Source organism: Camelus dromedarius, chromosome 11 (assembly GCF_036321535.1).
Source record: "Camelus dromedarius isolate mCamDro1 chromosome 11, mCamDro1.pat, whole genome shotgun sequence".
Classification (NCBI taxonomy): domain Eukaryota; kingdom Metazoa; phylum Chordata; class Mammalia; order Artiodactyla; family Camelidae; genus Camelus; species Camelus dromedarius.
The window spans coordinates 8,445,689-8,459,082 of NC_087446.1; the positions used below are offsets into that span (position 1 = coordinate 8,445,689).

The following is a 13,394-nucleotide window of genomic DNA, read 5'->3' on the forward strand; positions in this document are numbered from 1 at the left end:
TGTTCATAATATGGATACTCTGTTGTTAAAAATGACAGATTTTTATCGTCTGATATGAAAGATTGTCAGTCAACAAAGTCTAAAGTTAATAAATAAAGAAAATACTATAGACAATGTGTTTAGATACTAATGAGTAAAAAATTAAAGTAATAAACATTGTGTGTATTATGATTCTATTTTTATTTTTGTAATATGTTTTTGGTATAAAGTTGGTATGTGTATATAAAAAGGTTTGGAAGGATACATGGAAAAGCATTAATGGTATTTATTCCTGGGAAATGCAGGTGAGGATGAGGACTTCTATCTTTTATTTTATATATTTCTACATTGTATGAATTTTTCACAATGAACATAAATTTATCTTGTTAAAAAATAAGGGTTTTTACACTCAGAGATAGCAGAAACTGATATCTAAATGTCAAAATAAAGAACTATAAAAAAAGAAATACAGTTGGCCCAGAACAAGAAGGAGGTTGGTTCCGCTTCAGATGGTCCCATCTGGCATGTGCTCAGGGAGAGGGACCAGGCTGGAGAGAGAAGGGCCCGGGAGTTATTGAAGGCACTGAATATGTTTGGGTTGGAGAAGCAAAACTTAGAGAAGATGTGAGGGCTCTCCTCAGATATTTTAAAGACTGTTATGTAACACACAGTCCTGGAGGGAGAGGGCTGGAATTACAAAGAGGCAGATTTTTATCTAGGGTAAGAGAGAACTTCATAAGAGTCCAAGCTGTCATTTTAAACCAGCTCTCCCCTCTAGCTCTTCTCAGACCGTCTGCAGGCTCCTGTTCTAGCTCTGGCTCTCAAGCCATGTCATTCCTCTTGCCGGTGTCCTTGTCAGTCTCCTACTCTGCTTTCTACCTGCCCCTTGGAGCTGATGTTCCAGAACATCTCTCGTTCAGTGGCCTATCTTTGCTCAGTCCGGTGGCTGTGATTCAGCTCTTCCACTCCCATCCCAGTTGCTACACCCAAAGTGCCTCCCCGCCCGCCACCTGGGAGCAGAAACCAGTTGCTTACCTACAACAGAGCAGGATGTTTCAAAAGGCAGTGCGTTCCTTGTTTCCAGAGAGAGGGAAGCAAAAATGGACAAGTACCTGTTGAGAACATTACTGAAATGACGTGTATCAGTTGGGATTCTTCGCTGACAAGTAACAAAATCTGCCAACTTGAGCAAAACTGGAAGAGCACTGAGTCACTGGGTAGTGTGAAAATCGGTCTGGGGACCAGGAGAAGACTCGAGGCAGTTGCAACCCTCGAACCATCTCTTCAAGGTGACATCTCTGGAACAGGTGAACCCCCATGTGTTTTCAGTCTGTATTTCACTTTACTCAAGACTCAAAATCCCAGAAGCGGAAGTTTTGATTTACCAAACTTTGTCCACATGCTCCGGCTCTAACTGGGTGGGTGAGAGGAAGGCTGGGGCTGGCGGAGCCTGTCAAGGCCTCTGAGTAGCCCCCCTGTGGCCCTTGGTGGGTAGCAAAACATTTGATTTAAAGTCCCTCAAGCCCAAATGCAGTAGAGGGCAAATAAACTCCCCCAAATACGCAAGAGCTGGGGTGGGTAAAAGGGGAATGAATACTGGGCAGCCACAAGAACACGTGGATAAATGTGGATCCAGATTTGTGGATCCTATATCCCCTTTGGACTTTTCTAGACTTTGAAAAACTTTTTTCTCTAAATAAGTTCATTAAAACAAAAATGACTGCTATCTAGTATCACCATCATTTCATTAAAAAGAAAGGTCATTAATGTAAAAAAGTAGAAAAGACAATCTCAGAATAAAAGAGAGTCCTTAAAGTGAATACATTTACTTTAGGTCAGGTTTATTACAATGTATTTTTCCTTGTTTCCCTCATTTTGCTGGAGCCCAGTGAACACAGACTGGCCCCAACTTGGAGATGAGGTTTTAGGAATCATTGGACTAAACAATCTATAGTTTCCCTACTAACCCCACGTCTCTGTGATTCCAGTGGGACCTTGCTATAGATTAGTGGTTCTCAGCTGGGGTCACTTTTGCCCCCTAGGAGACATTTGGCCATGGCTGGAGACATTTCTGGTTATCACAGCTGAGGGTGGGGGGCAGAGTACTACTGGCATCTATCAGGTCGAGACCAGGGATGCTGCTCAACGTCCTACAGTGCACAAGACGGTCTCCCACAATAGAGAATTACCTGGCCCCAAATGTCAAAGTGCCAAGTTTGAGAGACCCTGCTATAGACAGAAGAAATCTCATTAAGCAGTGAAAATGAACAGGATTAGAAAGTAGTGTGGTTAGGTGCTGCTGCAGCCTTTATTCATGAGACAGCATTTGTCTGGTTAAATTATAATCGCTTCTTCAAAATAATTTTTTTTTAAACTACAAAAATAGTACATAATCACCACTGACATTTTGGGGGAAAGGCAGAGGAATATAAGGAAGGAAAACAAATCACTCTTAGCCCTTGCCAGTCTCTTTCCTGATCTATGTTTCTTCTTGGCTGTCTATTAGCATCTCAAATACAGCCTGTCCAAAGCAGACCTCTTTTTATTTTTAATTGAAGTATAGTTGGTTTATAATGTGTCAAGTTCTGGGGTGCAGCATAATAGTTCAGTCATATATATATGTACATATATTTGTTTTCATATTCTTTTTCATTATGGGTTACTACAGGATATTAAATATAGTTTCCTGTGCTATACATTATAAACTTGTTTTTCTGTTTTATATGTAGGAGTTAGTGTCTGCAAATCTCAAACTCCCAGTTTATCCCTTTCTACCCTCTTCCTCCCTTGGTAACCACAAGTTTGTTTTCTATGTCTGTGAGTCTGTTTCTGTTTTGTAAATAAGTTCGTCGGTCTTTTTCTTGGATTCCACATGTAAGTGATATCATATGGTATTTTTCTTTCTCTTTCTGGCTTACTTCACTTAGAATAACAATCTCCAGGTCCATCCATATTGCTGCAAATGGCATTATTCTATTTTTTTATGGCTGAGTTGTATGCCATTGTATACACATACCACAACTTCTTTATCCACAGAACAGACCTCTTGATTTTCCTGCTCCTTCAACCTGTTCCTCTCCAGGTCTTCCCACCTGAGCAGCTGGCACCTAGCCCTTTAGAGTCATCCTTGACTCTTCTCTTTCTCACACCTACATTGACTCCAGCAGTAAATCCTGCCAATTCTGCTTTCATGGTTTATTGCAAATTCCATCACTTCTCACCTGTCTCCCAGCTACCCATTCCTAGCCTCAAAACCCCCTGAACTACTGCAGTCATTTCTCCACACATCAGCTCAAGAGGTCTTTAGGAAAAATTAATCAGGTTATGTTGTGCTCTAGCTCAAAACTTTCCAGTGGCTTCCATCACACTTAGAACAGATCCTGACTCCTTCCTGTGGCCCAGAGACCCCACATCAGCCTCATCATTTATTCTCATTTGAGCCATGCAGGCCTTGTTTCTGTCCCTCAGCTGCACTAAGCTTTGTCTGCCTTAGGGTCTGTTGCACTTGCTGTCCCTTTGCCTGGAACATGGCACAGATCTTCCTTCTCTCATTCAGGACCCGCCAGGATCACTCCTCCTCAGGGCAGCCCTCCCCGACCATTCCATGGAAAAGACTCCTCTCTTCCCCCGTCTCCCATCCCACCACCCACACCCCTTGCCCTGCTTGATTCTTGTCTGAAGCACTTATTATTCCATAATATCATGTTATTCTTTTATTTCTTGATTTATTTACTGTTTTTCTCTCAACTATAATAGCAAGCTCCACGAGGGCTGAAATTTGTCTTATTCTCCACTGAAACTCCAGCATCTAGAACAGTGTATATACATAGTAGTCACCAATAAATTTTTGCTGAATGGATTGTTAACAGTTTGGTAACTATGCTTCTAGTATCTTATTTATCTTTTTTTAAAAATTGATTTCATATAATTATATTTATTTCATATAAAATACATAATAGTATCTACCTAATTTTGTATCTCAATTTTTAAAATCTACAATGATAGCTGAAACAGTATTTTAGTACCAGTTCTTCATAAATATTTTAATTATGCCATTGGGTAGAAATACCAACATTTTCTCCTTGAACATTTAGGTTGTTCTAATCTGTTGCTGTAGTGATTATCACTGCAGTAGACGTCTTAGTGCCTAAATCTTTCTTTTCTTTTTTGTGGATAATTTCTGTAGGACAGCATCCTAAAACTGGAGTTACTGGATAAAGGATATTAATACCTTTACATTTCTTAATACGGGCTGTAAAAATGACAATATCCTTCATTTTTTTCCTCTCTTCTTCCTGCTCAGTCTTACCCTGTCTGCAGAAGCCCTGAGCTAACTTCAAACCTCTTCAACATTTATGGAAAGAGCCCTCTGATTGTGTACTTCCTCTATAACTACGCCACTCTGCGGCAGCATGGTGAAGACGTGTTGATAATCAGGAGGGAAAAAACCAAGACTATCCCATATCCTTTCCACCATGGTCAGGACATGCATTACTCCAGGCCCCTGCTTCCTCTTCCCAGAAGCCGGGGTGGGGAGAGAGGCATCCAGCCCTTAGCACAGTCCCTGACACATAGCAGGGGCCTGTCAAGGGTGACCATTGGTACGAGCCTATGGGTCAGAATCTTACTCATTTTAGTTCCAAATCCAAAGTCAGATTTCCCTGTGTGCAAAAATCTCTTCCTATCTACCGGAAAGAATGGGCTACTTAGGGACTCTAACAAACTTCATACTTTGCAACTCAGTAATGCCTCCCACATGCTCATTGACCCCAGAGTGTATATATTGATCAGGAATTTTGGTATCTAGGTATGTGTTTCATCTGACACCCTCCTCACACACACCCTTCCTCCAGACCCATCAGCAAATTCCTGACCCTGTTGACATTTGTCCTAAAGAGATAGTAAAAAGCTCAGATCTTAAGAAAACGGGTTTGATATGTGTTGGTATCCTGAGTCTTAGCAGTTTACCGTAGAGGGTCAGAACCTGGAATCAAATAGACCTAGACTCAGGAACCAGCTCAACTGCTTACCAGCTGAGTTATCTTGGGCAAGTTCCAGCTTCTCTCTGAGCCTCATGTTTTCTTCACCTATAAAATGGGAATAACAGTACCTGCCTCATAGGGTTGTTGTGCAGAGTCCAGGCACAGTAGGGGTAAAGGCTTAGCACAGTGCCTGGCAGGCAACAAGTGATTGAATGTCACCCATCTGCATACAGAAGGAGTCTTCATAATGAACTAGGTAGGACTTAAGTCCTGCCCTATGACACTTCATATCCACAAACCTGTTTATATGTAAATAGGCAGAGAATAACAACAACTCAGTTCATAGCACTTTATTGTTCATAACATGCTTTCCCTTATATCACCTCATTGTTCTATGACGACAGTTGAGTGCAGTAGAAGTAGTCTGGGTTACACAGCCCTAGATTTGAGCCCCAGCTCAGCAATCCACTGGTTTTAAGATCTCATGTGCACAGCGTAACCAATAAGCTCAACATCTTTACCAACTCATTCCTAAAATAAGGATACTTATACCAAACCAATAGTGTTGTGACCAGGGTTAAGTGGCATACAACTGGTACTAAAAAAAAAAAAGTAACTATCATTATTATTATTAATGTCATCTAAGGTAGGTATAGATCCCTACTTTATAAATAAGAAAATGGAGACATAGAGGATGACATATATTGTCTGAGGTCCCGCAGCTTGTGATGAGTGTAGCTGATGAGATTGTGACCAGTTCAGAAGGGGTGGAGGGATTGGGGAGGTACAGAGAACTTTTCAGCAAACAAACATGAGATAAGGAAGGAGGATTGGGCCCAAAAGGAAAGGAAAATTGGAATCCTTTCCAATTTACCACTGTGATAACAGAGTAAGAATTTTAGATGACAGCCTAAGAAAAGCATTTCCTAGCCCTTCCATCAGCAGGAGGGGAGAAGAACTTTATTAAAAGATGGGGAACAGCATAGCCATGGAGAGGATAGCTAACCTCTTTCTTTCCAAAGCAGACCATGATCAAAAAGCAGGCCATGGAATTATTTCCTGCTCAGATTTCCTGAAACAGTTTTCTACACCCTGCCCTCCCCGCCACCCCCAACCCCCCTCCTCCCCATGCACTAGACACAGCCAACTAATAATAATGCTGAGTCAACACCGGCTGACAGTGTAGGGTTTTCCTTGACGTGAAAGCCACTGAGTCCACCCTGACGTACACTGAGGTCATCAGCCTGAGCCTGAGCAGCATGAGAAAGCGGAGGGACAAATTGCGCCAGTTGAACCAGCTTCACTGGAGAGAATGGAATTACTTCGACAAGTACCTGAAGGAGCTGCACCACAACTTCCTCAGGTATTCAAGGGTCTTTCCGGGGCAGTGGCATGGTTTCAGCATTGGAGCATCAATTGCCACACGTCACTAGTATGTAACTGGGGGGCCAGCTCATTCGGTTTTCTTGTGGTCAGAATGGAAACTCCTCAATAACAGAGACCAGATCTTTTTTTTAAAACAAGTTGGGGTTTTTTTTGTAACTATAGAAACATTTCAAAAAACCTGGAAAAAGCACCTGCATATACACATTGCCAACATTTTTCTATAAATCCTTCTGTTCTTTTTTTTTGAAGAGTGATTTATTTTAGTTAGTTTTTGTTTGTTTATTTGTTTTTATTTGTGGGGGACGTAATTAAGTTTATTTATTTCTTTGTTTTTAGAGGAGGTACTGGGGATTGAACCCAGGACCTCGTGCATGCTAAGCATGCAGTCTGCCTCTTGAGCTAAAGCCTCCCCCACGGACTTTTTTTCTGGGCACATATACCTGCATCTCTAAACAAAAGTAGTGGAGTCATGATGTCAAACTATTTTTTAGACTTTTTCCCCCCACTAGCAGCATATTATGAACATTTTCCTGGGCCTTCTCCATTTGCAATATTTTTATCCTACTTAGAACATTTTCAGACCTTTCAGAAAAGTTTAAAGGATAGTGCTATGAACATCATATGTGCTCACTGCATTTACAATTATGCACGTTTTGCCACATTTTCCTTCTCTCTCTCTAATCATTAGGTCAAATCAGATTTCCCTAATAGTGCCCGAAATACCATTTTTGGTTTTACTTGCTGCCCCAGGATCCAATCAACATATTTTGATGTTATCACTTTGTTGTCTTTTAGTCTATAACAGTGCCCTGCCCCACAGCTTTGTTGTTATTATTATTTATGACATGGACTGTTTTTAATAATTCAAGCCACATTCTGGATTTTTCTGATTATTTCTCCAAGATATCACTTAACTTGTCCCAGTAGATCTCATTTTTCCTATAATCTGGACATGGGATCTATACTAGAGGCTTGATTAGATTCAGGTTAAATCTCTTTGCCAAGAGCACTTCATAGATGACCTAGTATATTCATGTTATACTCCATCAGAAGAAACTTAATGTCAGGTTGCCCCGCTGCTTGGTTAAGGTGGTCTCTGCCAGACCTCTCCATTGCAAGACTACAGTTTTGTGTTTCTAGTCAGTCAGTAATGAGTGGTGTGATTCTTTGAGGCTGTGAATATGTTTTCTCAACAATCTTCATCCAGTGTTTTTAGCATCTATTGATAATCTTTCCCTAAATCAATTGTTACATTTGGGGTTGCAAAACAGTGATTTTTCTACTTCTACCATTCCTCCTACATTTAATAGCTGGCATTTTTTAACTAAGAAAAGAACTCACGTTTTTTTCACTCTGTATCTTTCTCTTGTGTCTTCTCTGCCTACCCCCATAACTCTCTCATGTGGCAGTTCACAGTGTCAGGGACCCAAGCTCCTTTTATCTTAGTGCTCTATAATCCTCATCCCATGATCAGCCTCATGGTCCAAAATGGATGCTAAAGCTCCAGCCATCAGGTCTACATTCCAGCCAATAGGAAGGAAGATGGGTCCAAGAAATTCATTCCTCCTGGAAGTCACAAATAGATTTTCCATTTTCATTCCATTGGCCAGAACTTAGCACCACAGTCACACCCAGCTGTGTCATTAATGAGGCAAAAATAGTTTAGGATTAACATTAAATTCATATAGAATATTCAAGATTAACTCTACAGAATATTTATTTCAGAAATATATAAGGAAATCCCTTTTAAATAAAGACATCCTTATCAGGTGAATTATAGTCAAGATTTTTAAATTCAGGAGCAATTTTGTAGTTATATGTTAGCAATTATGTTGCTAAATACATTCACTTTTTGTTGGATATGGTATTTTCAAAAAGCTCATTGTGGCTTCTATTAATTATGGGATTCTCAAAGTTTTGTGTCTAGGAAAAAATGGTGTCCTTAAAACTCATCTGTGCTGTTAGACATCAGGGCAGTAGGATATGACTGAGCGGGGGCGCAAAGGGGCTTCAGTGTGGCTAGCAATGTTTTGTTTCTTGATCTGGATGCTGGTTACATGGGTGTGCTCAGTACATGAAATCTTGAGCTGCACATTTAGAGTCTGTACACACTTTGGCATCTATTTTATATTTCAAGGAACTTTTAGATAATAGTGATCACCTACATCTACCAGTTTAAAGGACATGCTTGTTTATTTGTGGGTTCAAAGCCCTGATCCTGAAACTTGGGGCAAAGCACCCACAATTCAAAATGCTCTTTAAAGAACTTTATGAAGTGTTTCAACATATGATTCTGTCTTACAAGCTAAAGGTGCTTTTACTACTGGAAAATAGAGGCCTGAGACGTGTATAGGCTTTAATATCTTAAGAAAAGAGAATACAGAAAATACTATCAAGGAGTTTTTGTTAGAAAATGTGATCATAACAACGATAAATGCAGTTCTGTTTGTTCTTTGATTCTCCACTGCAAGCAGAAGCAGGCTTCAAAAGGTTAAGAAAAAGTTGTGGCAGAGGATCCCAAAAGTGAGAATGTTGTGTCAACACAATTTTTACCTTTGACTAGGGGGAAAAGACCCCCATTGTTGGAATAACCACTGGTTTAGGCCCAGTTCAATATACTTTTTAAATGCCAGTCATTTTACGTCTATTCTGCAGCAGCAGAGAAGTAAAAGACAGCATCTTAATTCACATGAATGTATATTTATTGCTATTTTGGCTGCCTTGAATGTCTGTAACCTGCTTCTTCTTCGAGTAAATGACTACTCATATTTCAAAGGTCAGCTGGTATATTGTGTACCCAAGCTTATCTGAACACATTTTGCTGAAAAACTTCTCCTATGATAACACCAGCAGCAGCAGCCAACATTCACTGAGCACTTCCTGTGTACCAGGCAGTGTGCTAAGTGCTTGACCTGTGGTAACTCAGTTTATCCTCACCACAACCCTAGGTTCTATTATTGCCATTGTGAGGCAAGTACACTGGCATGGAGAGGTTAAGTAATTTGCCCAAGGACATACAGCAAGTGACAGAGCCCCGACTTGAATTCAGCCTGTCCTCAAGCTCATGCTTCAGCTTTCTCTCAGATCGTTGGTTTTCCTCACCTGTCTTCCTACTTTGAGCATGTTTCATTGAGGTAGGGAACACATCTCATTCCTCTGTGTCCCCCACGGCTAGGTGACTCCCAGCACAGAGCAGGGGCTTGGTGACTGGGTTGCTGCTGTGTAGTCAGCTCTCTGCTCCAGTCAGTTGCTCTTGACAGATGTAATGAGTGAACTTGTAAGTATTTGTCTCTCTTTATGTACGAAGATAGGAGTGAAAAGATAACGCTGACTCTTTAGTCTTTTTCCATGTGTCTTTGTGATTTCCCCACAGGGAAGTGAAGAATCTCAATCAAAGAGCAAAAGATAAAAAAAAGGCAAACCACATGTTCCTCCAGCCTTCACCCGTCATTGAGGAATCCCCTGAAAAGAAACCTAGAAGAAGCCATCAGAGGAAGACTGAGTTTCTTTTAAGGTTTGCAAGAATGAAGACTGTGGGAAAAGTAGAAATGTGAATACTGCAAGAATTTGTAATATATGGGAGAGAACACAGAAAAGCCCACTCACTTTTATGTGTTACTCAACTCTCATTTTTATTATTACTAATGGTAGTAGTAAGAGCTACCAATGACTTTATACTTCCTCTATGCCAAGCATTTGTACTTTATGAACTGTATGTCAGAGCTCTTAGGTTGCAAATGCCAGGAAACCAGCTCAAACTAGCTTGAGTGGAAGGAAAATCTCGTGGCTTCAGTAACTGGGAAGGCCACAGACAGGCTGGCTGCAGGCACATTGGATCTAAGGGCTCAATGATATTTTCGGATTCTCTCTCCCTTTCTCTCTCAAACCTCTTTCCCTCTGTGTGCTGGCTTGCTTTTCAAGCTGCCTCTGACCTCAAAGAAAGAAAGAGGGCCACAAACAGCCCCACGCCTATGTCCTTACGGTGCCTAACCTAAAAGGAAGAGACACCCTCTCCCAGCCTCCATAAACCAAGCCTCATCAAAGCCTCTGATGCCTCTGCTTGGGTCATGGCCCCACCCATTCTGTCTGAACCAACGCTGTGTTCAGAAAGAAGCAGTGCTGTGATTAGCCAGACCTAATTGTCCCTGTGGCCTGAGAGAGCAAGGCAAAGTCAGTGGCATGTGGTAGAATGGGTGAGATGCCATCAGACAGAAAGCACGTGCCCACTTTATTTATATCTCAACACAACTCTATTAGATAACATAACACCCATTTTACTGAATAGAAAACTGAGGCACAGAGAAGCCAAGTAAACACTGGATAAAGACCTACTATTCCAGGCACTAAGGGTACAGAGAAATAAATAAGTTAAAGTTCTTGCCCTCAAAGGCTCATAGTGTAGAAGGAGGAAAAAGGTATGTAAATAGATAACGTGCAACAAATTGCAGAGGTCCAAAGACAGGACTTCAAAAGAGAACAGAGTTCTTTATACTTGCTAGGTGAAGGGGAAGGCAAGAATGGGCTGGCACTCTAGGCAGAGAGCTGTTCAAGCCACTTTGCAGAGCTGGAAGCTACCAGCCTGCCATTGGGTCTGGCTGGTCAGGGAGTAAAGGAGAGTTGAGGAGGGAATGAGGGGCTTCAGAAGGTCTCACATGCCACACCTGGATTCTGCTATCCTGTAATGCATAGGCATCCAAGAGTCTACAGAAATTATAATTTTCAACTCTGGAATTTACATCCATTATTCTAAATAACATGCTTACATATGCATTTTGATTTTCTTCCTTTTAGATGTTATCTGTTCATAATGGTTTCCAGATTGTTAAAAGCTGTCAAAAACTAAGCAGCATTATTTACCATATTTGCAAATGTATCATATATGTTCCATGTATATTCTATTAATATATTCTGTCAGAGAATGTGATCATAACCAGGACAAATAGAGTTTGCTGCTTGTTTTTTTCCTCTCCTATGGAAGCAGATGTAGACTTCAAGAGGTTAAGAAAAAGTTATGGCAGAAGATCCTAAAAGTGAGAATTTATCTTATAAATTTCTTTCTTTTTTTTTTTTTTATCTTGGAGTTCTCCTCAGGCCCTCATCTTCCTTCAGTCTGGACTGGTGTGCTCAAGATCTGCTCTCAGTTACCATTTTGGGGCTTTTCTTCACCATTATCCTAGGACTTCCCTTAGTCAGCTTTACTTGGTTGGTGTCTCTTTCCCGGGTCACAGGTCTTTCTCTTTCTTGTTTTACTCCCTCATTTTGCTGGAGCACATCTTCTAGTAACTCTCGAAGAAAAGGTACATAGAAAGTTTTTTTAATCTTTACATATCCAAAATGACTTTGCTCTTGATTAATATGTGACAGATGTTTTGCTGGTAATAAAATTCTAAGTTAAAAGTCAATTTGCCCACAACATTGTAAACTGACTATACTTACATAAAAAAGGATGCAAAAAAAAAAAAGTCAATTTGCCACAGAATTTTGAAAACATTTTCTTTCTACTTTCTAACTTTGCTGTTTAAAAATTTGATGCCATTCTGATTCCTATGGCATTCTCTGTTATCTCCCCCTGCCCCTCCGCCATGGAAGGTTTTAGGATATTGTCTTTGTCCCTCTTATTCTGATGTTTCACAATTATGTGCCTTGGTATGACTCTTTCTTTTTTTTAATGTTTCATTGGGATTGAGAAGCCCTCTCAGACTGGAGAGCAGTGCCCTTCAATTCTGAGAATTTTTCTTTATTACTTCTTTGATAATTTTCTTCCCTTTATTTTTCTAACTCTGTTTTTTTGAAACTGTTATACTCAGTTGTTGTACCTCCCTGACTGATTCTCTAGTTTTCTTATCTTTATTCTCCTGTTGGCATCTGTATGAATTTCTGTCCTACTTTCATTTTATATTACAGTGAGTTTTTTCTTCCTTCCCAATCTTTAAACTTTTTATTTTATTTTATTGTCTTATTGCACTAGCTAGAACTTCCAATACAATGTTGAAAAGCAGTGGTGAGAGGAGACGTCCTTGCCTTGTTCCTGATCTTAGTGGGAAAGCTTCAAGTTTCTTACCATTAAATATGATGTTAGCTGCATTTTTTGTGATATTTTTTATCAAGTTGAGGAAGTTCCCCCTATACCTAGTTTGCTGAGATTTTATGAATGGGTGTTGGATTTTTAAAGTGCTTTTTCTGCATCTGTTGACATGATCATGTGATTTTTCTTCTTTAGTCTGTTGATGTGACAGATTATATTAATTAATTTTTAAATGTTGAACTGATCTTGCATACCTGGGACAAATTTCACTTGGTCGCAGTGTACAATTGTTTTTATACACTGTTGGATTGCTTTGCTTATATTTTGTTGAGGATGTTTGCATCTATGTTCATGAGAGGTACTGGTCTATAGTTTTGTTGTAACATCTTTGGTTTTGGTATTAGGTTAATTCTTGACTCGTGGAATAAGTTAACAATCCCTCTGCTTCTGTCCCCTGAGAGAGATTGTATATAATTCATATAATTTCTTCCTTAAATGTATGGTAGAATTCCACCAGTGAACCCATCTGAGCCTGGTACTTTCTTCTTCTGAAGGTTATTAATTTTTTATTCAATTTCTTTTACATATATATATATATTCAGATGGTCTATATCTTCTTGTGTGAGTTTTGGCATATTGTGTATTTTAAGGAATTGGTCCATTTCACTTAGGTTTTCCAATTTGTGGGCATAGAGTTGTTCACAGTACTCCTTTATTATCTTTTTAATGTCCATGGAATCGGTAATGATGTTCCCTCTTTTATTTCTGATATTAGTAATTTGTGTCCTCTCTCTTTTTCCCTTAGTTACCCAGACTAGAGCTTATTTTCAAAGAACCAGCTTCTGGTTTTGTTGATTTTTCTTTACTGATTTCCTGTTTTCAATTTCATTGACTACTCTAATTTTTATTATTTTTTTCTTTTTCTTTTGCTTACTTTGGATCTAACTTGCTCTTTATTTTCTAGTTTCCTAAGGTGGAAACTTAGATGAATGATTTCAGATCCTTCTTTTCTAATATATGCA

The 13,394-nt window shown here is 39.8% G+C and overlaps 1 protein-coding gene across 1 annotated transcript in view; it reads left to right on the forward strand.

Annotated features, from left to right (window-relative positions):
• FAM227A (family with sequence similarity 227 member A) overlaps positions 1-13,394 on the forward strand; it is a 51,653-nt gene that overhangs the window by 29,386 nt on the left and 8,873 nt on the right. Inside the window, exons 14-16 of the mRNA XM_010983626.3 lie at positions 4,283-4,440; positions 6,172-6,324; positions 9,721-9,861. Coding sequence (XP_010981928.3) covers positions 4,283-4,440; positions 6,172-6,324; positions 9,721-9,861 — 452 coding nt within the window. The remainder of the gene's footprint in view (positions 1-4,282; positions 4,441-6,171; positions 6,325-9,720; positions 9,862-13,394) is intronic.